The following is a 23731-nucleotide window of genomic DNA, read 5'->3' as shown; positions in this document are numbered from 1 at the left end:
ATATTGATCCTGTGAGTAACACAATAAAAATAAGATTTCTTTCTATATTTCTTTCTTGATTCTGCTCAGACAAGATTAGAGTTGCAGGAATTTGATGAATCCACCTGATTGTTTCCTATTAGAGGCCTGCACTATCAGAGGAAATATAGAACAGTATGTCAACACATATTCCCCCAAACTCTCAAAATGCTACATAGGTCTGAACTTATCCGTTCTCTCTCCATTCTTAGTCACCTGATGTGACGGCACTTCGTACTGTTGTCCTCAAAGGTCTTCCAGTTCTACTCAGTGAAGACTCCAGTCAAGTCTACACGACTTGCTCCGTGAGTAAAACAAACATTGATCTCCATTATCCATTTTATTGCAAATCATATTTAATTATTTCACAGCATTGTAAAATATTTAAAATTCAATTTTTGATTGAAATTGCCCAGATTCAATAGCTGGTTCTGTGTGCTTTTTTGCAGGATACAGCAAAGGAAGAAGCATTTGCCTCAGTCACAGTTGGAGTGCTGACGTTCAGATTCATTCAAGTAGTCATGCTTGGACTGGGCAACAAAACCCTCCCTCCAAAGCTGGTCACACTGCAGAATACACTACTGGGGTAGGCCAAAGAGAGAAAAAACAAGGTAACTTGTTTACTGTTCCAGGTTTAATAATGTTCAAATGTAACACTTTGATGGTGTTTGTAACAAAGTGATACAGATTTGTTAATTGGCAGAAAGACAGTGATGCATTTTGTTATTTATCACTGCTGTGCACATTAGCAGATAATAACATGTTTATTGTAGTTCCAGTTTGATAGAAAGGGCCAGTTAGAAAGGAGGGAGGTGTGTGGGTAGGTAGGTAGGTAGGAAGGTGAAGAGGTAGGTAGGTGTAGAGGGATGGAGGGAGGAAGGTTGGTATGAAGGTAAAGAGGTAGATAGGTGCAGAGGGAGATAGGTGCAGAGGGAGAGAGGGAGCGAAGTAGATGTAGGAAGGTAAGCAGGAAGGTTGGTATGAAGGTAAAGAGGTAGGTAGGTCCAGACGGAGAGAGGGAGCAAAGTAGGTGTAGGAAGGTGCAGGAAGGTAGGGAGGAAGGTAAAGAGACAGATACATGTATTTATTGTTGGGACATATATATACATATATATTCTTTCCACAAACGTGGAACATGTTTCTAGAGCCTTAAATGTGTTGTTCACATTGCATTTAAAATAAATGTTAATTGCAAAGTAAATCCAATGTGTTCACCATTCATTTTGTTTTGGGGGCTCATTACCTTGTATTGTGTGTGTGTTTTTTTTTTTTTTTTTTTTATTAAATTAGCATGTGTCCTATTGTCTTTCACTAAAAAAAATATTTAAAAATATTAAATTAAATTGGCCTCAATATGAAGGATGAGTAAAACTAGCGAATTAAGCTTTCACAATTCATGAATATTAAATTAAATGTACTTTTCTGAAATCCATTGATTTGAGCACTGTAAACTTAAAATAAATAAGTTCATGTAATCAAATTAATATAAGTTAATTTGAGTACCGCAAACTCAAAATGAATAAGTTCATGTAATCAAATTAATATAAGTTAATTTGAGTACTGCAAACTCAAAATAAATAAGTTAACCCAATTTAATTTGTCTAAATCAACATAAATTACTTTTTTTGAGGCAACGACTTTGCATATTTTTTTTAAGTAGTCAACTTATTATATTTTACAGTGCTTGTAATGACACTTGATACACACACATACTGTATTTTGCACCTGTAAATGACTGAGAAATTATTTTCTGTATTTGGCTTTTCATTCTTTACAGTTGCTTCTAGCACCATGACAAATGACATGACACCATCACTGATAACCGTGTTAGTTGTGATAGTTAATCTGTGTATGTGATAGTGTGTGTGTGTGTGTGAATGTGTGTATTAAAGGTGTGCTGCTCTTAGTGATGTAGTGTGTTGCCATGGGTAACAGCAACTGAAATTTCTCTTCCACTCTGCACAGTCAGGCAAATGTTTGTGCAAGTCTAAGTTTATGTAAATGTTTTTTTATGCTGCTTTTATATGAACCCATCCGAGGGGATGGAGGGTGAGGGCGGGTTGTCCTCATGGCGAACTTGTACTTTGGCACGGAATCACACAAGTAGAGCTCACACTCATTAGTTCTAAGTTTTAAAGTTCTGAAGTCCAAAGAAGAGGAAATTTTTGAGTGAAGTCTTAAAGCTAGGGGGGGTTCCTCTGAGACATGTAACAGCCTTAGCTGGGAATTCTGTAAGAATCTGGTCAGGTTAATTGTTATTACCCTCTGCGGTGATGGCTGATATAGGTTTAATGATTTTTAAAATTTTTATTTTAGTTTAGTTTTTATCGATTTACACCAACTTTTTCAACAGGATGCTAGACTCAGCTTTTTCTGATGGACTAACAGCCATATGGAAGTGACAGTAGTGATTACTGGGTCATTTGTCGATGCCAGCTTCTATGTGCACTATATTTTACAGCATAGATTTTAGCATACATTATGATATGTTATAATGTACATTATAATATGATGTTAAAATTGAAGGCTGAAACATTGTTGGCTGGATTATAATAGATTCTACAGGCACAGTTGCTTTCTAACCACTGAGTCTTGTCCCTTGTTTGGTCACAAAATAAGTGTGTATGTGTGACTGCACATGCTGAGAGATGCACACGTGTACAGTATTTATGTGTGGAATACAAGTGAGTGCATGTTTGTCCTCTGGTTAAAGACCTTTTGGTTTTCCAAAGCACATTCAACTGTATTTACTCTGTGTTGTGGGGGGAGAGCCATGTGGTGAGAGTTAAGTGACTGAACTGAGAGATGCAGTCATGTCATGTTGGATATATTTAGACAGATCCCTCGGGGGTTCTCAGTTATAGCACTGACCATATTATGCCATTTCTTGAGCATTTCATATCAGTATATAAATCAGTATGTATCATATCATTATATAAAACTGCAAACATCACTGTTGTTTTACCCAATTTGGTCCATTTCAAAAGTCTGTTAAATATTTTATTGTCCCATGAGACAGATGTTTTTTGCAGACTGATTTTTTATTTACAAAAACTGTGGATCTCAATACGGCGCACCTAAAGGGGCTAAACGCTAAATAGATATATGGCATGGTTAAATGCCATATTTTTTGTTCTTATTTTGCCAGCGTGCTCGTCATATATTCCTTGATCGGGAAGACTGGCAGCTTGTTTTCAATCTAGGCTTGCAGTTCTATCGTTTATAGTGAGACAGAGATGTGTGCATTGCTTCAGTTTATTATAAGCTATGATCAGAGGGTCAAAAGATTCAGCATACCAGTCGGCATTATATAGCACTGGCATTTTCATGTCTCTGACAGTGGCGAGATAAGGCTGTGGTTCTATATAAATACAACTGAAGGACAGATTAGTTACACTCACTAATGTGAGCAGTGCAATACTGATGTTCCCGTGGTCACTGCCTTGATAGCAGTCCTTGAACCAGTCATGTGTTGGCCCATTACTTCTTGAAGGACAGTCACTCTACCAGATATAGGCCCTGGATGTATGCCAGGCGTACTTAGATGTTACAGTTTGCAATGAATGTTACTGTTTCTGGACTGAAAAAAAAATCATGAAACTGAATTCTCCTTGCTGCATGCCACTTTTTCCTATGAGGATAGAAAGCACAGAAAACTCCTTGGTATAACAAACAGCCTGGTTAAGTTGTCAAAATTTCCAGCAAATGTGTTGTGCTAAAGGCTAAACCACAAAATGAGAGGAATATTTTTAGAAATGCATGGGCAAATGAGGTTAGATGGACAGAAAACTTTTAACTTAACCATTTACTATAGATTAATAATGGAATATTAGTGTTTGAATGCTATGCTTAGGTCTAATTAAAACCATAAAACCACTTGTAGTCAGCTTCAATCAGACCTCTGTAATTAAAAATTAAAAATACCCAATACAGAGTAAATGCAGCCCTCTAACTAAATCCTGTCAGTATCTGTGTATGGGGAAATCCTGATGTCCTTGTTGTCTCCTGCTCTTTTTTTTTTCCACTGACATGCTTCTGTGGTAATGATGTGCCACTAAAGTTGCGTGCACCTGTGTGTCTGTGTGCGTTCATGTGTGCTTGCGTGCTGAAGTGTGAGCCGTGCGCTAATATGTTGATACAGGCGGTTCCTGTGACACATTCCTGCCCAGCTTGTCTCAGATCAGGCAAGCTGATAATTTTAGCAATGCTTGTGTCCATCAGGCCCGCTGTGTGTAGGACAGGGAAGAGAAGGTACCACTCCTCGATATTTGTCATCCAGTGTATCATCCTTGCCAGAGGACTATACATGATTAATGTGTGTGTTATGTGTTAGTCAGAAGATAGGCTTCCCTGTTTTTACTGCCCTGGCATCATAGCAGCAATCTGGTGTTTCAAGCACATGGATTACAAGGCAAACAGCACTAAATTTGGCGTCACAAAAATGTGGTCAGTGTGGTCTTCAGATAAAAGGAGCACTTGTACAGTCCAGTGCAAAAAAAACCCCAACATTCATGAAGTCTTTATAATTCAGTTTGTGTTGTGATGGTCAGGATCCAGGGTCATTTTGAAGGTTCGTCAGTCTTCATTATACTGGAATCAGTTTCTGTTATTTTGTCCACCGGGACTAAACCATGCTCCTAGTTTTCCTGGTTCATGTGCAGAGGTTGACAGGCGTGCAAATCATAAATCCGCTGACCTGTCGGCATGACGAACAAATGATGGAATTTCTAATCCCCTTAAGTAAATGAATTTCCGCCCTGTTAGGACTAACAGGGTTTTTTGTGATGTCTGTTTAAAATGAGCTGCAAGAGGAAAAAAAAAAAAAAGACAAAAAACAAAACTAGCAGATTTTAACACTGAGGCTCAGCTGTTCTGCTCTTTACAGCCAGAGCGAGAAAAGCAAAACTGCAGGTCATGTTACATAAAAATGTACTTTATCTCTAACATCCTTCACCGTGTTGGATTTTGGTGTGTGTGTTTCTGTGATGTGAAAAACATGCGAGCAAAACGCCTCTGGTTAAGTGCTTTTTATCTTCTGTTGAGATTGGTGTGCTACTTTTTGGGATATTTGGCTCTTACATAAACCACATTTTAACTTTTTTTTTCCTAAAGGCGTACCCATACCCAAATAGATACGAGGACACGAAGGGCTGTTAAACTTGAACCTACCTGAAACATCACTGTGGTCTGGTTGTGTTATGCCATGTGACACGGAATGAGCTGTTTATGTTAATATATGTTTAGCTCAGAGCGTCTATTCCCTCAGTTATTTAAAGAAGCAAATTATTTCAGGATCGGCTCCTCTACCCTGTGGCACATGCTCTGCTTTCACTGAAACAATTCTCTCTGCTGGGAGAGGGAGTGGGTCGGGTAGAACAAGGAAGAGGACGAAGAACCTGCATATCATATATTCACTTTAAATGTATTTTAAAAAATACTTGAATATGCACTTTGAAATGTGGATTGTTGTCCATTTATTTCTTATACTGATGATTTACAGGCTTTTAACTGGCCATTCAAATTCTGTTCATGTTCAGTGTAAAACACATGCAAGATGAATAATGAATGTCAAAGTCAGGTGAGTTTGTTTGATATTCAGAATTCAATTTGAACAAGAACAGAAAGAAGGTTGCCTTTTTCCCAAATTTGGTCTGATATCAAGATGGGGGTTTTGATAGAATGTAAGTGTGCTCCAACAGGCTCTGGATCATGTACTCCAAGAGATGTAATGGAGCCTGTATCTCTCTCTCTGGTCCTCTCATGTGTCTATTTCTCAAGGCTCAGTGTAGTCGAGCTGCTGTTCTGATGTTTGCCTTGATATTATTCGTGTCAAGAATCTCTTGATGAAGTCCTGTTTGCATGTGAGTGGATATAAGGGGAGATCTGATGGTTTTATTGGGGTTTATTTCAGAGGTGTAATGAATTGAAATGGTTTCTTCTGCTCACATACAAGATGCAGGTGTGAGAGTCTAACAATAAAAAGACTGTAGAATAAGTTGTATGTGCACAGTTTAAGGACTCTTGGGAATTATAGACTTGAAAAATGAACTTTTTTTGAATGATGTTGATACTTGAGTGAGCGCTTGAGCTCGTTTGTTTTGTGTGGATGTAAAGGAAAAGATATTTGTGTGAAGTGGAGCGCTCGGCATACAATTTACGCTCACACACCTGTTTTCCCTGAGGCCAGCTGTGGCGTAAAAACAGCCTGGTAACTGCCACAGCATTTTAAAGGAAGTGACAGTATTTTCTTTTCAACCCATCAATCAATCTGTGATTTGCATTCACAGTAGAGCTGTGTGTTTACTGTAAGCTGCCAAAAACAAGTCTCTTGTTTACAACAGCATGTGCATAGTCTCAGTTTTCTGTACACCTGTTGTGTCTATATGATGTATAAAACACAAGCTTCATTAGTAGTTGCACCAGCATTATGCATGTCAACTTTCTTGCTCTATCTTGTTTTTAATTCTACACTTTGCATATAATTGCACATGCTAAAAACCACTGTACCTGTGAGGATAGGGTGGCATTGTATTAGGATGTTTATGCTATGTAAGCATACATGAATGAGCGGGGGGAAGGTGCACAAATTAAGACGTCTAATGTGCACTACATGAACTGGAGAGTAATGGAACCAGGATCACGCTTGTGTAAATGTTTAGCATGTGGCTCTTTCTCAAGTGTTTCTGAGTCATTACTATGCTGGTCATTTGAGGATGCCTCTTTTTCACAGTGTGTGTGCAGCTCAGAGCACGTGCCTGCCAGTGGTGTGAAGGGGATGAGAACTGATAGCTCTATATATAGAAGTATATGTATGTGGAGGCTAAGACTGGCCTGTGCAGGAGAACGGAGGCTTGGTGAGCATACTAACGAGGGTCATACAGGCCGGTCCATACACGCCATCTATGAGCTGTGGGTTTATATTTTTGTATTTATATCTTTGCGAGGACCAAATTAAGGTTTAAACTTTCAAAGTGAGGTGTGTGTGTGTGTGTGTGTGTGTGTGTGTGTGTGTGTTTTTATTTGCGTGTGTTTGTTTCTGATTGGTGTAATATGAGGAGCTAAGAGGAGAGGGGGAGCTAAGGAGGAAAGGGGGAGGTGGGCTATAGTGTGACTCAGATTGAAACAGCTGACTGTGTGTGTGTGTGTGTGTGTGAGAGAGAGAGAGAGAGAGTAAGGGATGGTGTCAGACCCAGAGCTGTCATACTCTTACACCATCATGGTAGCCCCAAGATCTCAGGATCATGCGCTGTTACACAAGAGTCTTCTCGTTTTTCTATGTGTGTGTGTGTGTTTGAATATACTGTATGTACAGTACCTGTGTGTCCTCTCTTCCTCATCATCACTTTTTCCTCTCATCCTGCTCTTGAGTAAGTCTCCCCTTCTTCTCTTCATCCGCCTCCATATCTTTCTGAGTTTACTTTTCTGCAGATAGACGTGACAGGATACAACATTGTGTAGGGAGAGCTCATAAAACACAAGATCAAGCAAAAAATAACAAGGCATCAGGTGTGCAGCACTGAGTGTGGGCACATTATTGGCTGCAACCGAGCGCAGCAGCACCCTTAACCCTTGTTACTCACTTTCATTCTTAAGGAACCTGTCTTGTCAGATTTTTTGTCACTGTGTGTGATTTTCTACAGCTACAGAGTAAAAAAAATGTAACACCAGAGGCCCTCAAAAAAAAAAAAAAATCTAAAGACAATTCTGTGAAATTCTGTGAAAATATAATTGTTTATCCATTGCCTGAGGTGAGTGTGGATTTTCTTGTTGTCTTTCCTCGGGAACATCACTATCATTACTGTTATTGTTCCGCCTCTTACTGACCCTGGGGCAGAACGGTTTCTTTTGGTTGTTGATGTTGCACAAGGCACAGAGTTTACTGCTGCAGTGGCTTTGTTTCTACCATTTAGCTCATAATAAAGTTCCTCTCATAGCATCATATGGACTTTGTACTTAGATGACCATATTTTTATTTAGAGGAAAAGGGCAAATTCTGAAATTGTTGTGTAGAGGTATTACCCTTTTAATATTCAGAAATATGTAGTGAAACAACTTATAATTACTTTTTACTTCCTGATGATCTAATGTCTTTTCGCACATGCTCTCACTATATTTCGTGTACTAGTTTCAGGAGACTCGTTGTGGGTGCCACTGGTGGTTCATCTTCCTCCTGTTTAATAACTGCAGGAGTCGTATATTCTGATAAAACTGTCGCTTCAGCAGAAAGCACAGCATTAAACCAATAATGCTGTCGGGCGCTCACTGCAGGGATAACAACAATCTTTTCCAAAAGGCTGCCCACACCGGAATGCTGCATTTGGTATATTGGTCATGTCAGATACCCTCTCTCTAATTACAAGACATCCTATTAGATTGTTCTATCCAGTGGTAATATGTTTGTGGGAGTTGATTTAGTTTGGAGAGAACAAGCCTCAGATCTTGTAACTACTGTCAAGTCCAGCAAGCATTTGACTCATTTGTTTAATGGGTATATAAACAGTGGCTCCTTCTAAAATCAATGGGAATTCTTAAGAGGCTGCAGCAACATAAAAACTGTGCCACAATAATCTGTATGGGTGACTCAATAAATTTGCTGCAGACAGATACTGATATGTCATTCTCTGAGTGGTATTTTCATCCTCTTATCCTTTACTTTCTGTTAAACCCACCACAGCAGTCTGGCCTGCGAGTTTAGGCTGATGGGATTTTGGAAAGGTGTGTGTGGGCGTGGAGGAAGCAGAGCCGGAAGCGAGGGAGGAGAGACGACTGGACTCAATCCGCGCAGATTAACTGTAGATTGATGTTTTTTGTCAGAAAATCATCACCTCCTGCTCCAGATTAAATTCTGACCACTTCATAAGGACAGGACGTTCAAAAGATTGGGAGCTAAATTATTCTGTGATGAGATATTTTACTTGAAATTCGAAATGCTAATCCCCATTTCAGTATTAAGGGTTTTTCTTAATCCCTGCAAATGTGTAATTTGATACTATAATGCTAGACAGGGAGGCATATGCTCCAAATTCTCATTTTAAGTTTTTTTTTTTAAAGGTGACATCATGAATTATATAACTCTATGTTTTGTGTAGCTGCCCTGCGTGTGTGTGCATGTAACAGTAACTGGAGGCCAGATGATCCAAATGTTTTGATGAGCGTTGCCCGTCTGCTGCTGTTTCTGCAAAAGCTGCATTCAAGACCCGAACCTGCTTCTGGGCCTGGTCATCATAGTTTTTCAGAGTGGACAGAAAATTTCACAAACTAAATCATTACACAGCGGATTAAGTCATTATTTTGCAAAGCTGTTGTCTTTCCAGCCTTGACAGTTGGACTTTTCTTCTTCATCTAGTCTGTTTCAGTCTCTACCTCTCTCTCTGCCTCTGGCCAGCACGAATTGTTGGCCCATGATGCAACCCCACTACATAGTTTAAGTTTCCCAGCCAATCAGAGTGCAGCAGTAGGAGGGTATCCAGTCAGCTCATGCTTGTAAACAGCACTGACAGTAGGAGGGACTTTCAATTTACAGTCCCACCCTCTGCTGTCGTCCCTTTTCAGTCCTTTCCAGTGTGTGTGTGCGTGTGTGTTGTATGGAAAAGGGAAAAACGAGAGAAGGAAAAGGGAAAAGGAAGAGTGGTCAGTAGGGCTGAAGGGAGAGACGAGAGGGTGGGCCTGTAAGCGTGAGCCAGGGCGTGTGCTGATTTTTCAGTGTTATACTGACTTAACACTTAGCTGCCATGGAGCCTTCTAGACTGATCTACTCCACTCTACTGACAGTAGGTCGATTTTTTGTTTTTGGTCAACTTTTTTTGGTCCGTATGTTTATGCAGTCCATGTGTGCATGTATGACTTTACAGGATCCGCTCATCTGTCTCCAGAGTGAAGTGTGTGAGTGTGCGTGTTTGTTCAAGCTGTCAGCACATATTCATCGGTGCTGTACAGGTGCATGACAGTGAGCTGAGAGCAGATGGGCTGATACTTTTGCTGTATTCGCTGCTTTCCCTATTAAACTGTCTGTCTGCTCTGTCCCTTTTCCCTGCCCTCCCGTTGAACTGAGAAGAAGGCGTTCAATTTCCTGTCTTGCCTTCTCCGCCTTTTTTTCCCCACTTCATTTCAGCGTGTGTGTTAGAAGAGATACACATGAGCTGCGATGATCCTGTTGTACAGTGAAGCAACAGCAGAGGTTTTGGTGCTGAATGAGACAAAGAAAGTGAGAGAAAGAGAAAGAACACTATTACTTTGTATCCTGTTAAGCCAGCAGTGAATGGACGCATTGTGTATTGACTCCATGGGTGTTAGCTTGTTGTCACACACAAACCTGCTGCAACCACGCACTTAAACACACTGACACACACAAACATTTAGTTACACATGCAAATATTATAATCCCGAGAGTTCAGGGAATTACTCAGGCTAAGGCCACCAGCAACATTACTGCTGTTATTACTGCATGTATAATTGCCAGGAAAATTATAACACATTTCATTTTGATAGTATTAGCTGACAGTTCCCTGCAGGATGTGTCCCCTCATATATCACTTTTGAAGCTTCCTGCAGTCCTGCCTGGGCTTGGCTTCATCCCACTCTACTGCCTTTAAACGCAGAACCTAAATCCCAAATCTGCACATCTTCACTCACTTTTCTAAATTGCCAAGCCTGTCAGTTAACTGGTCATGGTTACTTTAAAGTTTCAAAACTAAGCATTGTGGCCTACGTTTGGAGTTTAAGTGGGCATGAATGAAGTTAGGAAAACTGTCTGCTGAACACGTACGCACAAAACAGATGACACTGCACAAGCATGCAGTGTCATGTGCACACATGACACTCACGTGTCTGTTTTTGCAGCATGTATGCATTTTATGTTTCAGTTGGCTTGATAGTAAAGCTGGAAAATACATGAGATTTGTAAAAGTCCCTTGACTTTCATGCATTAGTTAAACTGGAAGTTCAGAAGAAATGTTAAAGGTTTTAAATTTCCATTTTCTGTGATTGACACTGAGCAGGTGGTTTTAGCATTTGTGCTACTCTTTTATTCATCAAAGTGTTTTGAGGAAGAATTCTTATTTGGGATTTATTCTTATTCAGGATCTTATTTGACTGTGGGCAGCCCAAAAGAAGCAGTAGACAAATGGACACCAGCCACATCACCCTCCAGCAGTCCTAAGACCCCTGGTCTTATTTTAGTTTCACTGTCATTGCTTCCTCGCCTACCCACTAATACATGTGTCTAAATTTAGACAGACGTCATTACAGAATGGTGACATGAGTATCGGTGTGTACAGAAAGAGAACAGCAGAGACGTGTGAGAACTTTACTGAAGTATATAGTGCAGCCTGTGGTTGATCCCTCTTTAATTCCACATTTTATCAAGAGACATTCAAGGTTCCTTTTCATTAAAATCCAACACAGACAAGCAGATACTCTTGAAGTGCCAGTTTTAAGTGCAGGATTTATAGAGAACAATGCATATTTAGATTCAGACCAAACATAAGCCACTTAACCGTTAATTATTTCCATCAGACACCCTGCTTGTCCCTAAAAAAGAATGTGACATGTTGTTCTCATGGGTGACAGCTTAAGACATGACCTTTACCCTCCCAGTCTAGAGACTGTGTGTCATTGGATCCTCTTTGCAAAGACTGGAAAGATACTGCCTGGCTCTTACCCACCCCTCATCGTGTGTGTGCATATATACGTGTGTGTGTGTGTGTGTGTGTGCGTGTGTGCGCGCGCAATGGGCAACAACTGACAATAGGACATGAGCAGAGATGGGACATAGGGGATTGAGTGTTGTATTAGATCCAGCAGTGACAGATGCGCAGACAGGGGGAGAGTCTGGTGGGGGATGATGATTATTGGTGTGTTTGTATGTGTTTTTGTGCATCAGTTTGTGTGTACTTGTTATTGTGTGTGTCAGTGTTTATGTTCATAGCCATATCTTAAGGCCATGCATGTTTGTTCGAAAAAAATGCTGCTATTCTCTCATCCCTGCATTTGTATGAGCACGAGTGCCTGTCTGTGTCTGAAACATGAATAATACATGTGTTGACCTACTGAGAAAATGTGGCTGTACTATATTACTGGAGCCAGTTAGCAACACAGATGGCGTGCACAGTGTGAAAGGTGCCAAATTTAAGTCTTAGGTCAGGTCATAGGAAATGGTTTTCCAACATACACATGCTGGTCATGTTGGTCACCACCGCCCCTCCCCCCCAAAAAAATTCTATAAAAAAAAAAAAAAGGACGGGAACATGCTGTTGTAGCATCTTTAACAAACCACTGTAATTTTTCTGCTATATGTGTTAGGGCTTGTGCTGATGGATGTGAAAGTGGGCCACGTTGGAGTCAGCACTGGTGTGTGTTGCTAGGCAGAATATCCATACCTTGCAGCTGTAGTTCCATAATGGATGACATTATGTAAGGCACAGTAGCTCGTCTGCCCTTATCACCTCACAGAGTTTTGCTACTATTAATTATGAATAAACTGTCAGTGACATGTATGCATTGACATTTATTGTTGTGCGTTATTTAAAAGGCATTTAATTTAAGACATTTAATATACATATGAAACAATTTCATATGATGACATAATTCTGTGTACCCAGCCACCAAAATTAAAATGCAGGATTGTAGTTCTGTGGTGAAATGGCCAGAATAAAGTGGTGAAATTGAGCCAACTTTAGCCTGAAGCTGTGTGTGTGTGCTATTTTTTAACCTTGGGTAATTAGCATTGTTTCAGAGATCAAACTTTTTAATTCTCTATGCGCTCTACATCTATGTGTATGCATATGATCAAACTGTCACAAGAGGTCAGGTGTGTATTTTTAGTATGGTTTTATACTTGTTTGGCCAGAAAATCGTGCATTAATGCATTATTGTGGATTTGTAATAAAAGGCTCTTTAACCACAGACTGCACTTATTGTTTGCTTACAAAGCCTTTAGTCTCCTTTATTGTCCTGCTTTGTGTTAACTGACATGTTCATCAAAAGCCAGGCACATGGTCAATCTTGTTTGCCCACATCTGTTCCTGTCTGTACACTCAGCACTGGTGCATGTGTCTATTTCACACAGTTCTCTTTCAGCTGGAATTTGTCTGGTATTAACCTAGAAATAACACCATAACAATGGACACGTTTTTATACTAATCAAGGAATTAAACGGCTTTGTTAACTTTGGTTCCTGGTACCTCCTGTGGGAAGTTTGCTGAGCATTAGCGGCTCCCTAAAGTGACACTCGACAGAAAAGCTTTTATAGACAAATATTCATACATCTATCTTTGTCTCTCTGCAGGCTAACTGCTGTCATTGTCCGGGACTTTAAATGTCCTCTGCCATGGCAAAACGTGAGGCTGGGAGCACCAGCCCTGTGGTGCGTCAGATAGACAAGCAGTTTCTGGTCTGCAGCATCTGTCTGGATCACTACCGCAACCCCAAGGTCCTACCCTGTCTGCACACCTTCTGTGAAAGGTAACTAACATTTGTGCTCTCTGTTTCAATGAACACTGGCAAAAGTCCTAATTACCTACACTTCCCCTTAAGCTAAACCTAAGACTCTGTTCACCCCTGCTCACGCCGTCTGCTACATGTAGCTTTTCCTGGCCATGGAAAGAAGGTGGTGACACACAATTTTTTACTGTAGCTATTTCCCCGTTCACACTTATCCTCCCATTACTGAAGAGATCCTGTTATATTTGCATGTCCCCTTATAGAAAAACCTCATCTATTGCAAATCCCTACCCACAATTAAACTGTTCAGAGCACTTCTCCTCACCGACTCCACTGGGATAAGTGCATTCCTTAGCATCAGGGAACGCCAATGACTGCAGTCTGACAAAAAGCCCCATTGTTGAGAGACACATTTACAACGCTTCAATTTTTAGTTCTTTAGAAAGATGACACCCCCTCGGGCCATACTTACTGGGGCCTTTTCGTGCTGAGCCAAGCAGAGGAGGCTTTTGGAAACCTCATTGTGGGTCAGGTTGAGGGGATTGAGAGTGAAGAGAGGGGCATGTTGTTAGGTGCAGAGGATAACCGGGATTGTGTTTCAAACTGGTTTCCTTCTAAACCTATGATCAAACAAAAATTTATGGAATAGTTTTGAATAGCTGCACAAAGTATGGGATAAGTCCTTTTTCCACACAGTGTGAGGGGCATTTGCCCACCAGAGGGCAAGTTTAATCCCCGGTTTAACTGGATGGCATGTGATCTGAAGCCCTGCTGAGGTGAACAGATTTTTGTCTGGAACTATACATGATGTAGCCAGACAGATGTTTTAATACTGGATGGGCTGATGTAGTTTTAGGGGTTTTAGGGCTCAGCTGGCCACTCCTGCTGGGCCTGTTCTGGTTGGTATGGTATGGTATGGTATGGTATCACTTTTATTTTTCCTCTTCTTTTCCTCTTTATCTGTCATAAAGCGTAAACTTAAAGTACAACGGATTGTTAATATATAATTATGTCACTATGTCACAAACCAACAAGTGTTCAACTCACAGACCTTTTCACCACATAACTATTTGAGACTGTGGTCACCAGCTGTCTGTGTCTGACAAAGCAATGGTAATTTATTCAGAGTGTTATCGTGGCATTGACAGAGCAATAGGTAGACCAACACTTTAGTTAAATCTCTCAGTTCTCAAAAGCTCATGACCACAGTTTACCAAAGCTCGGTTGATGCAAGCCTGTGTGTTGTTATAAATTAAACAGAAGGGGGTTAGTATGCAGCCCAGACAGCTGCCAGACATCCTTGTGTACAACAACAGAGACTTATCCTCGACACTGACCTCAGGTTTCTTGCAGTATTAACCACAGAATTAGTGATCACAGAAGCTGCAGCATCACAGAAGCATCATGTGCTGGATAGCAGCCAGGCTGTAGGTCAGGAATGCAGTGTAATCTACATATTGCAGCTGAATTGTGCTGACTGTGGGTTTGGTTTAAGCTTGACTAATGTTAAATAGATTGCCTCCTAAGGGCAACTAAACCTGAACATCCTCAGCCTTTAGGGGGCGGTGGGATAAATGTGTGACTGCTGCCAGGATAAGACTCAGCCAGAATCCAACATCCCCTTACATGCATGTGCGCATGTTTTCTCCTGAGGCTTTGAGTTCTGTTTATTGACTCAGATTCACACTTTCAACCTATCTGTTGTGACAGGAGCACCATTTAGGCTCTGTCTCTCAATTACAGTGATAAGGTGACAGCTCTAACTCTCTAGTGTCTTCTTCTTGTTCTCTCTCTGCTGTATTAGTAAATTGAATATGACTAATAATTATACACAGAACAGTGCAAAAGAATCACTTAGGTATATTTCATACTCTAACTCCTGCTTTATTTGTTGACTCCCTCCTCAGTTGTCTCCAGAACTACATTCCCCCGGAGTCTCTGACGCTCTCGTGTCCAGTGTGTCGGCAGACGTCCATCTTGCCAGAGAAAGGAGTCTGTGCTCTGCAGAACAACTTCTTTATCACTAATCTCATGGAGGTTTGACTCTTAATCCCTTTTTTACTTCAAGTCAGACACAAATATTTCAGCCCAGCAGGATTTTCAAGTACATTACATGGAACAAAGGAAGAAATGCATATATATATAATAATATGAGGTAAAAAACAAAGCAAAGAATATTTAAACAATGACAGACAGTCCTCAAAGAAATGGGTTAGAGTGTTTGTGAGTGTTCCTGATGCTGTTTTTGAGAGAACCACTCCTAGTGTTAAACAGAGGGAGGACATTTTTTCAGACTGAGGTCATTCTGGACAGTCCTTACATATTCAAGAGGCTCATTTTAGGATTCCTTTGCCAATGCCCCCACTACAGTTCTGGCTGAGGACTTTTGTTGCATGTCCTCGCTCTCTTTCCTCTTGTTTCCTGTTACCTGTTAACTGTCCGCTGTCAAATAAAGGGAAAAAAAGCCCCATAAAAATACTAAAACAAAAATGGAAAAGAAACAATGCCATACCACACACTATATAAAAACACAAATAGTTATCTCACAAGCTTACTGAAACTTGCACCTTAGATAACAGAATAATGAAATTTTAAATATTTTTGACCAGGTCCTTCAAAGAGACCCAGAGTGCTCACGGCCAGAGGCCTGCAGTGTCCTGGAGTCAGTCAGTGCTGCAGCTGCAGGAAAGCCCCTCTGCTGCCCGAACCATGAGGGAAAGGTGGGAAGCCTTTTTGTGAGGCCTCAGCTCAGTCATCACCTCACCAAAATTGCCCTACCTCCTTTGTGAAAAAAAACAAAAACAAAAAAAAACAAAAAAACTTTAAACTCTGTCTCCCTCTGCAGGTGATGGAATTCTACTGCGAATCATGTGAGACAGCCATGTGTTTGGACTGTACAGAGGGTGAGCACAGGGAGCATGTGACTGTTCCTCTGCGGGATGTCGTGGAACAGCACAAGGCCGCACTGAAGACCCAGCTGGATGCAATACACAGCAGGTGGGGGCCTTGATAAAACTCCTTCAATATATCCTTCACATCAGGTGTTTGGAAGCTTAAGCATTTGGCCCAGATTTGGCATCTGCCTCTGTTATGCTGCCTCTGTTGTGCTGCATCTGGTATGTCAAACTTTGTAGTGACTGTAGTGGCAGAGGTCCCTATTAATTAAAGAATAGGTTTTTATAGCTTTATATGTAGTTCTTCATCAGATTATATTTTAATTTTTTATTTAATTTTAGTAAGGATTTATTAAATGATCATATCTACAGTTTTTGGAAGAATATTATTCTCATTGTGTGATCTTGCAGGCTCCCTCAGCTAACAGCAGCAATTGAGCTGGTGACTGAGATTTCTCGCCAGCTGAATGAAAGGAAGAATGAGGCGGTGGCGGAGATTACCAGTACGTTTGAAGAACTGGAGCGGGCGCTGCATCAGCGCAAGACAGCCCTCATCACAGACCTGGAGAACATCTGCACCACCAAGCAGAAGGTTAGTATGTTTTCTATATATACATATACATGCATATTTTTATGCATTTTCATCTTTGGTCACTCACAGTCAGACACACAAGTGCAAATGTTTATTTTACCTGATCTACTCATGCTCTTGCTCTGTTGTGTCCCCCCTTTTCCCTTTTTCCACTTACCTGATTGCAGGTCCTGCAGGCCCAGCTTTCATCTCTCCTTCAGGGGAAGGAACACATACAGAGCAGCTGCAGCTTTACAGAGCAGGCTCTCAGCCACGGGAGTGCTACTGAGGTGGGATGGCAGATTGTAATTTATACAAGCAACAAGCTAACAAACAGTTTACAGCCCTATGGGAATCGGCTGTCAAATTTGATGCAGCAGTGTAACAGGATGTGAGCTTTTGCAAAATAACTGAATATTTTTGTGTCAAAAACTGACAGAGGAAGCAAAATGTGTCTCTTGCAAGTATAGGTGCTGCTAGTCCAGAAGCAGATGAGTGAGCGGGTGACAGCGCTGGCCCGACACGACTTTCCAGAGAGGCCACATCAGAATGCACACCTGGACTGTCAGGTATCAACTGCTGCTTATTCTGATTCAGACTATTTCTCTGCTCTCGATTATCATTATTGTTTATTATTATTTTAAGCAGTACTTCAGTCTGTAGATTTGGTCTGGGGATAGAGCCCTTGCTTAAATTGTAATATGGGGATGCATCCAACAGACAGAGCAACATGAGCATCCCAGGAATTGATTCTGCAGAGGGAAATATTCTGTATATTGTGTGTTGTGTGCTCCAGGTGGAGACTGAAGGTCTGCGACGCTCCATCCAGAACCTGGGTGTTCTCCTCACCACAGCAGCTGTAGCTCACACCTCCGTCGCCACAGGAGAGGGCCTCCGCCACGCAGCGACTGGGCAGCACCACACCGTTACTGTGACAACAAAAGACAAAGTACTATCTTCGAGTTATTTCGTCTTACTCTCATTTGCTACACACATAGAGAGAACCATGGATTGCATGGTTGTTTTAAGCTGTCGACTATAGTGTTTGTGTGCTTCAGTCACTTTGGTGTTGATATTTCAGTTTAGTTTTTCATGCAAATTCAATTCAAATTTTTCTCTTGGTTTTTGCAAGAAGTTAGTTGTTTTGTGGTGGCAACTCTGGTTACCAAGGCAATTAATGGGGATTATTATTAGCAAAAACAAATCTGTTAGCAGCTTGTGAAGTATCTGTACAAGTGCTTTATGGAGATGCGACAACCATGCCAATATTGACTTGAACAACAGGAGATTTTTTTTGTTCTGAAATTGAATCAATGTCTTCTATCTGCAGGACGGGGAGCTGGTACGGACAGGAAATGCTGTTTTAAAAGCAGAGATAACGTCTGTTGACGGGAGCCGGGCTGCAGAGACAGAGATAACGGACAATAAGAATGGAACATATGAGGTGGGCTACACGTTACGCTCCGAGGGAGAGTACTCCTTTGCCCTGTTGCTGTACGGTCAGCCGATACGTGGCAGCCCGTTCCGCCTGCGGGCGGTGAAGCCGTCAGATGTGCCACAATCTCCAGATGACGTGAAGAGGAGGGTGAAATCTCCCAGTGGGACAGGGGGCCACATACGGCAGAAAGCAGTTCGACGGCCTTCCAGCATGTACAGCACCACCAAGAAAAAGGAGAACCCCATTGAAGATGAGCTCATCTACAGAGTGGGTAAGTTAACCTAATGTGCATGTTTTTGGGATTGTGGGAGGAAAACCCACGCAGGCAGAGGGACACATGCAAACTCCGCACAGAGGAGCTCAGACCGGGGTTCGAACCTGGAGCCCTCACGTTGCTGGTATTGCCACAGTACTTTAGCTTAGTGCGGCAAAGTTTGCAGTGGGAGTGTACTTTCCATATTTGCCGGAGAGGCGGTTACTCTACGGGTCAGCCGGCCGAGTACCCGCCCACTTAGCTCGGAGCAACCGAGCTAGCCTAAGGTTAATCAGCTAATCAGTTAGGCTAACAAGCTAAGCGGCAGCTACACGCAGCTATGTCCACCACACGACGGTCCCCGAGTCCGACCCGACTAGCTCGACCCCGTGCGACACAGAGCGATCAATAGAGACCAAAAACACTATGCTAGCGAGGCGAGAGCATAGTAAGCTCGCTCGCTGGCTCTGTTACAGGCTGTTTTGTTATGACTGTTAGTCAACAGCTCCGCCTTGCGGTTAAATCCTGTATGACAGCCAGTAACTGGAGAGTCACTGTGTATTACAATATACATAATACTCGTACATAATGTTATCGCGATTAATCAGTATAAATTTTCACTCTCCTGTGTTTGATATCAGAGTATCCCTGCTAGATAATATAACTTCCACAAATAGATGAAAGTAATATTCTCACTGTGGTGGAGTATCTGGCTCAAGCAGGTGTTAAAGTTCATTTTTTAACTGCACAAACATGAAGAACAACTTCCATGCACACCTCCTTGCCTGGAAGGTAGAAATGAAGTAATGATTTGTAAAATGATCAACGTCAATGTACAGCGCAAGCATTTTTTTTTAGTCCAAATGGTATGAACCTTTAATGAAAAATGTCACTCACGGAGACTAGTTAAAAATATCAAACATTTATTAAGTGTAATTATTCTTTTGTCAGGTTCCCGGGGCAGAGAGAAAGGGGAGTTCACCAATCTGCAGGGAATCTCAGCCTCCAGTAACGGCAGAGTGGTGGTGGCTGACAGCAACAACCAGTGCATACAGGTGAGACAGACACAGAGAGGAAGATGCATGTAAGTGCAAACACGTATGTATCTGTGGTCATGTTGAACAGGAAAATACTGTTGCTCAAGCTCTGTGATGCAACTGATTACAGGTATTCTCCAATGATGGCCAGTTCAAGATGCGCTTTGGGGTCAGAGGTCGGTCTCCGGGGCAGCTGCAAAGACCGACGGGTGTCACTGTGGACATGAACGGTGACATTGTTGTGGCTGACTATGACAATCGATGGGTCAGCATCTTCTCCTCTGATGGCAAGTTTAAGGTGAGATCTCAAAGCTTTTGATACACAGATTGTATTTCTTTATTTGGTGAGACACGCCAAGATAACCATAGAAACATACAAAGGTGAAGACAGTTTAGAAATCCTCTCAAAGTGTTTTACATCTTTCTTTCCTCTTTGTCCTCCTCCCTCACAGAATAAGATCGGAGCAGGCCGGCTGATGGGTCCTAAAGGTGTGGCTGTGGATAAGAACGGACACATCATCACCGTGGACAACAAGGCCTGCTGTGTCTTCATCTTTCAATCCAATGGGAAGCTCGTGACTAAGTTTGGAGGCAGAGGGACATCTGACAGACAGTTTGCAGGTGAGAAGGAGGCGATGATACTGCATGTCACAACATACCTCTTTTAAATACAGACAGAGAGCCCTTTCTTTCAGTGACGCTATCTATCATTGAGGCAGCAGTTTCTTCCAGGTTTTTAAAGTAAATCTGTCATGATTATTAATAAATTATAATATATAAATTATTTTGGATTTTGAAAGAGTTCTGCAACATGTCTTGCAGCTTGCATATCTCCGTTGTTCATGACGGAAATAAGCACTCAGTGGGAACACTTTGACTAACAAAGGTGCAGTTTAAAGTGAAAGTATGAAGAACATTTACAGTTGTTTTCTCTCACCTCTATTATGAATACATACTGGCTGTGCCTACCTAGGCGTGAAGGCAGGTGGCCACAGCATTAGACTTCCACACTAAACATGATGATCATTTTGCCTGATTCAGAAGACGGAAGGGTTTTTTTTTTTGAGACTGAACAAAATTTTGAATTCTCCGCTCGATTCTTTACACTTTCACTGTAGGTTTGTGCTTTTTATTGTATTTCTGTATATAGACTGATGTGTTACATTGTATGTTACACTGTTCAAAAATGTAAGCCTGTATATACTTGTAGGCAAAGCCCCAGGTGACGCAATGACCCCCTGCTCTCCCAGCAAGCTGTGCTCTGTGCTGACCACCCTACTCTAATTCCTTCTTTGCTTTTCGTTTATCTCTGACTACCTATTTTTCTTTCTTTCTGTTCTTCCTCCTGTTTTCCGATTCAGAAAAACTTGGCCCAAACTTAAATAAATCTGGCTCAGTTTTCAGTAAGTACTAAGTGTGGCCTTGCTGCAACCTTAATCCCACAGTGCAGTGCCCTCTGTCTAACCCGACTCCCCAATTATGTGTCTCACCTCCTGAAAACTCAAAATTGTTGACAAGTTGTTGGATCAAGCTGTGCCTGTACAATAATGATCAAACATACAAGTGCATACCATTGTAATAATCCCTTACTGTTACAATAATGAACATTTTGTCACATGCATTGTGTTTTTTTGTGCAAATGGCTATGAAAATATCAGTGTGTATGATTTTTCTCTGCTCACACTCCAGTGTCATGAAACTAACAGATGTTCCCTGTTTGCTATAAGACAATCAATGATGTGAGCTACAGAACCCAGCCAATGTGTTTTCACTTCACATAAATACCTACTCACGGAGGGGATTAAATCTCAGAGCCTTGAGCCTTTACATATAATCAGACACTGAGTTTTAGTACTGTTTTCACATTCTGAAAAAGAAAAAAACAACAACATGAAAATAATTGTGTAACTTAAAAGCATCTAATGCATGAAAAGAAATGCCAACCGACAACTCCAGGTAAATCAGAACAGCTAATTATTTAATTAAACTAGGTCAAATAATTGCAGCTTTAGGCACAACTAGTTAAAATTTTGTTTAAATGGCCTACTAACAGTAAAGGAAATGATACAAACTACATGAATCAGGCATGAATCAGCTCCAACTACAGCAAATCCAACAATAACCTGCCTCTCTCTCTTCATCCAGGTCCACACTTTGTTGCAGTTAACAACAAGAATGAAATTATTGTGACTGATTTTCACAATCACTCTGTGAAGGTAAGACACACTTTGGCCTGAAATCAAAGGAAAATGTTTTCTCAGAAGTTTTTGAAAACATACATTTAGATACATGAGCATTTTCTATATAGTTTACAGTGATTATATTTATCAAAATGCACACAGATGTAGACAAAACCTCTGATTTCACTGACTTCCTGTCCCCAGGTGTACAGTGCAGATGGAGAGTTCTTGTTCAAATTTGGATCTCATGGTGAAGGCAATGGCCAGTTCAATGCTCCTACTGGTGTGGCTGTGGACACCAATGGAAACATCATTGTTGCTGACTGGGGTAACAGCCGAATACAGGTGAGATGGGGGTGTATTCAGTCTGCCATAGGACTCAAAACTTATAACTCTTGTTGTAACATGAACACTGAAAACTTTTGTTTTTCTTTTTCAGGTGTTTGACAGTACAGGCTCCTTCTTATCCTACATTAACACCTCGGCAGACCCGCTGTACGGCCCCCAGGGCTTGGCCCTCACCTCAGATGGACATGTGGCTGTTGCTGACTCCGGCAACCACTGCTTTAAGGTTTACAGATATCTGCAGTAAGCTGAGGGAAGACACCGTAAACACAACTCCTGTTCAGACAAGCTAATGTCACATACTGCTTGTGGACATAGAGCTGCAACGCGTCTGCTCACTTTACAGTGACCCCGGGATTGACAAATTAATCTCCTTTTCATTTTGTGTGCACATAGTTTCAAAGATCTAATATTCAGAACTGAAAAAGACAAAAGACAAAAACAACCCAATTAAAATGTTTTTTTAAAGATCAAAAAAAAAGCCAGTTGTCCTAAAAATTACTGGAAAACGGGAGATTATTTTTCTCTTTATGAAAAAAATGAAGCCTGTTTTGGTAAAACAAAAGTTTAAAAGAAATTAAAAAATCACAAACAACTAGGAAATAAAACCCGCTGTTCACCTTAAGCTGTCAAAACTTTAGTGCTGATAATCAAATGAGGGAAAAATTAACTGAAAATTAACCTCTGGGACGAAGCGTTTCAGCTCTGTGTCTTTCAAGCATGACCTCACCAGTAGACAGGCTGACAGTCTAAAGTTGGTGATACACAGCAGTTTTTTGGGGGGCAATGCAGATAGGCAACACTCTCAGCAACCAGCAAACTATGTGAGACACAGAGGCAGAAGTCCACTACCTGTCTCCTGGTGAGAAGATGATTCTTTGTGATTGAAGTAACAATGCTCAGGCCTTTTCTTGAACACTGTTGCATGTCAGCATGCTCCAAAAAATTACCCTGTGGTCACTGCCTTACAATTCAATTTCTCATTTGTACACACAACAGGACACATACAGACAGGAATGTGTTGTTTAAAGAAATTGTTTCTATTTCTCAGTCTGCACCTTATCACACTGACAAGTTCCCTGCACATTAATATATATAATTTTTGTTAACTTTATGCAAGTTTTTTTTGTTGTTTTGGTACCAAAAGATGAGCATCAAGAAGCACAACAGTTAACAGAATGAAAAGGTTTTCAAACACATCTGAACCAGCTCCACTTTAACATTAAGTCTGATCCTGACCCCACTAGTTCTTGCACATTTGTGTATTCATGTCTACAACCTAACGTAGTTGTACATATGCATATTTAGGTGTATATATGGCTTTGATGTCCATGATATTTCACTATATAGCCTACTTATTCCAGCACTTAATGAATCACGGATTTCAACACTGGAGTATATATTAATACAGTAGAGGGTCATGCCAAGTAGTAGCCAACTGAATGACTTAAAAACATCAATGAAACAATGTTGTATACACATTATTTGCTGTATTTTATTTTTTCAAAGGACTTAATTTATTTTTCTTTTTCTTTTCTACATAATTTGTTCTACA

General features: G+C 41.0%; 1 protein-coding gene across 5 annotated transcripts in view; it reads left to right on the top strand.

The window, feature by feature from the left end:
* The window catches only part of trim3b (tripartite motif containing 3b), a 31230-nt gene extending 8609 nt beyond the window's left edge, over window positions 1-22621 (top strand). For 3 of the 5 annotated variants that reach the window (XM_041051859.1, XM_041051861.1, XM_041051860.1), the window contains 16 exons: window positions 13304-13479; window positions 15366-15495; window positions 16068-16178; window positions 16304-16455; window positions 16764-16944; window positions 17112-17213; window positions 17394-17492; window positions 17720-17872; window positions 18254-18632; window positions 19566-19669; window positions 19782-19949; window positions 20104-20272; window positions 21013-21054; window positions 21797-21867; window positions 22036-22176; window positions 22271-22621. In XM_041051859.1, the coding sequence (XP_040907793.1) occupies window positions 13334-13479; window positions 15366-15495; window positions 16068-16178; window positions 16304-16455; window positions 16764-16944; window positions 17112-17213; window positions 17394-17492; window positions 17720-17872; window positions 18254-18632; window positions 19566-19669; window positions 19782-19949; window positions 20104-20272; window positions 21013-21054; window positions 21797-21867; window positions 22036-22176; window positions 22271-22423 (2301 nt within the window). In that variant the 5' untranslated portion in view covers window positions 13304-13333 and the 3' untranslated portion in view covers window positions 22424-22621. Of the gene's footprint in view, window positions 1-9586; window positions 9789-13303; window positions 13480-15365; window positions 15496-16067; window positions 16179-16303; window positions 16456-16763; window positions 16945-17111; window positions 17214-17393; window positions 17493-17719; window positions 17873-18253; window positions 18633-19565; window positions 19670-19781; window positions 19950-20103; window positions 20273-21012; window positions 21055-21796; window positions 21868-22035; window positions 22177-22270 lie in introns of those variants that run through there. The other 2 variants (XM_041051858.1, XM_041051862.1) reach the window with 2 other exon arrangements.
* Window positions 22622-23731: the final 1110 nt, after the last annotated feature.

This window comes from Toxotes jaculatrix, chromosome 12, assembly GCF_017976425.1.
Source record: "Toxotes jaculatrix isolate fToxJac2 chromosome 12, fToxJac2.pri, whole genome shotgun sequence".
Lineage (NCBI taxonomy): Eukaryota > Metazoa > Chordata > Actinopteri > Toxotidae > Toxotes > Toxotes jaculatrix.
The sequence above is the reverse complement of the archived record's forward strand: the minus strand, read 5'-3'. Positions and strand labels throughout refer to the sequence as shown.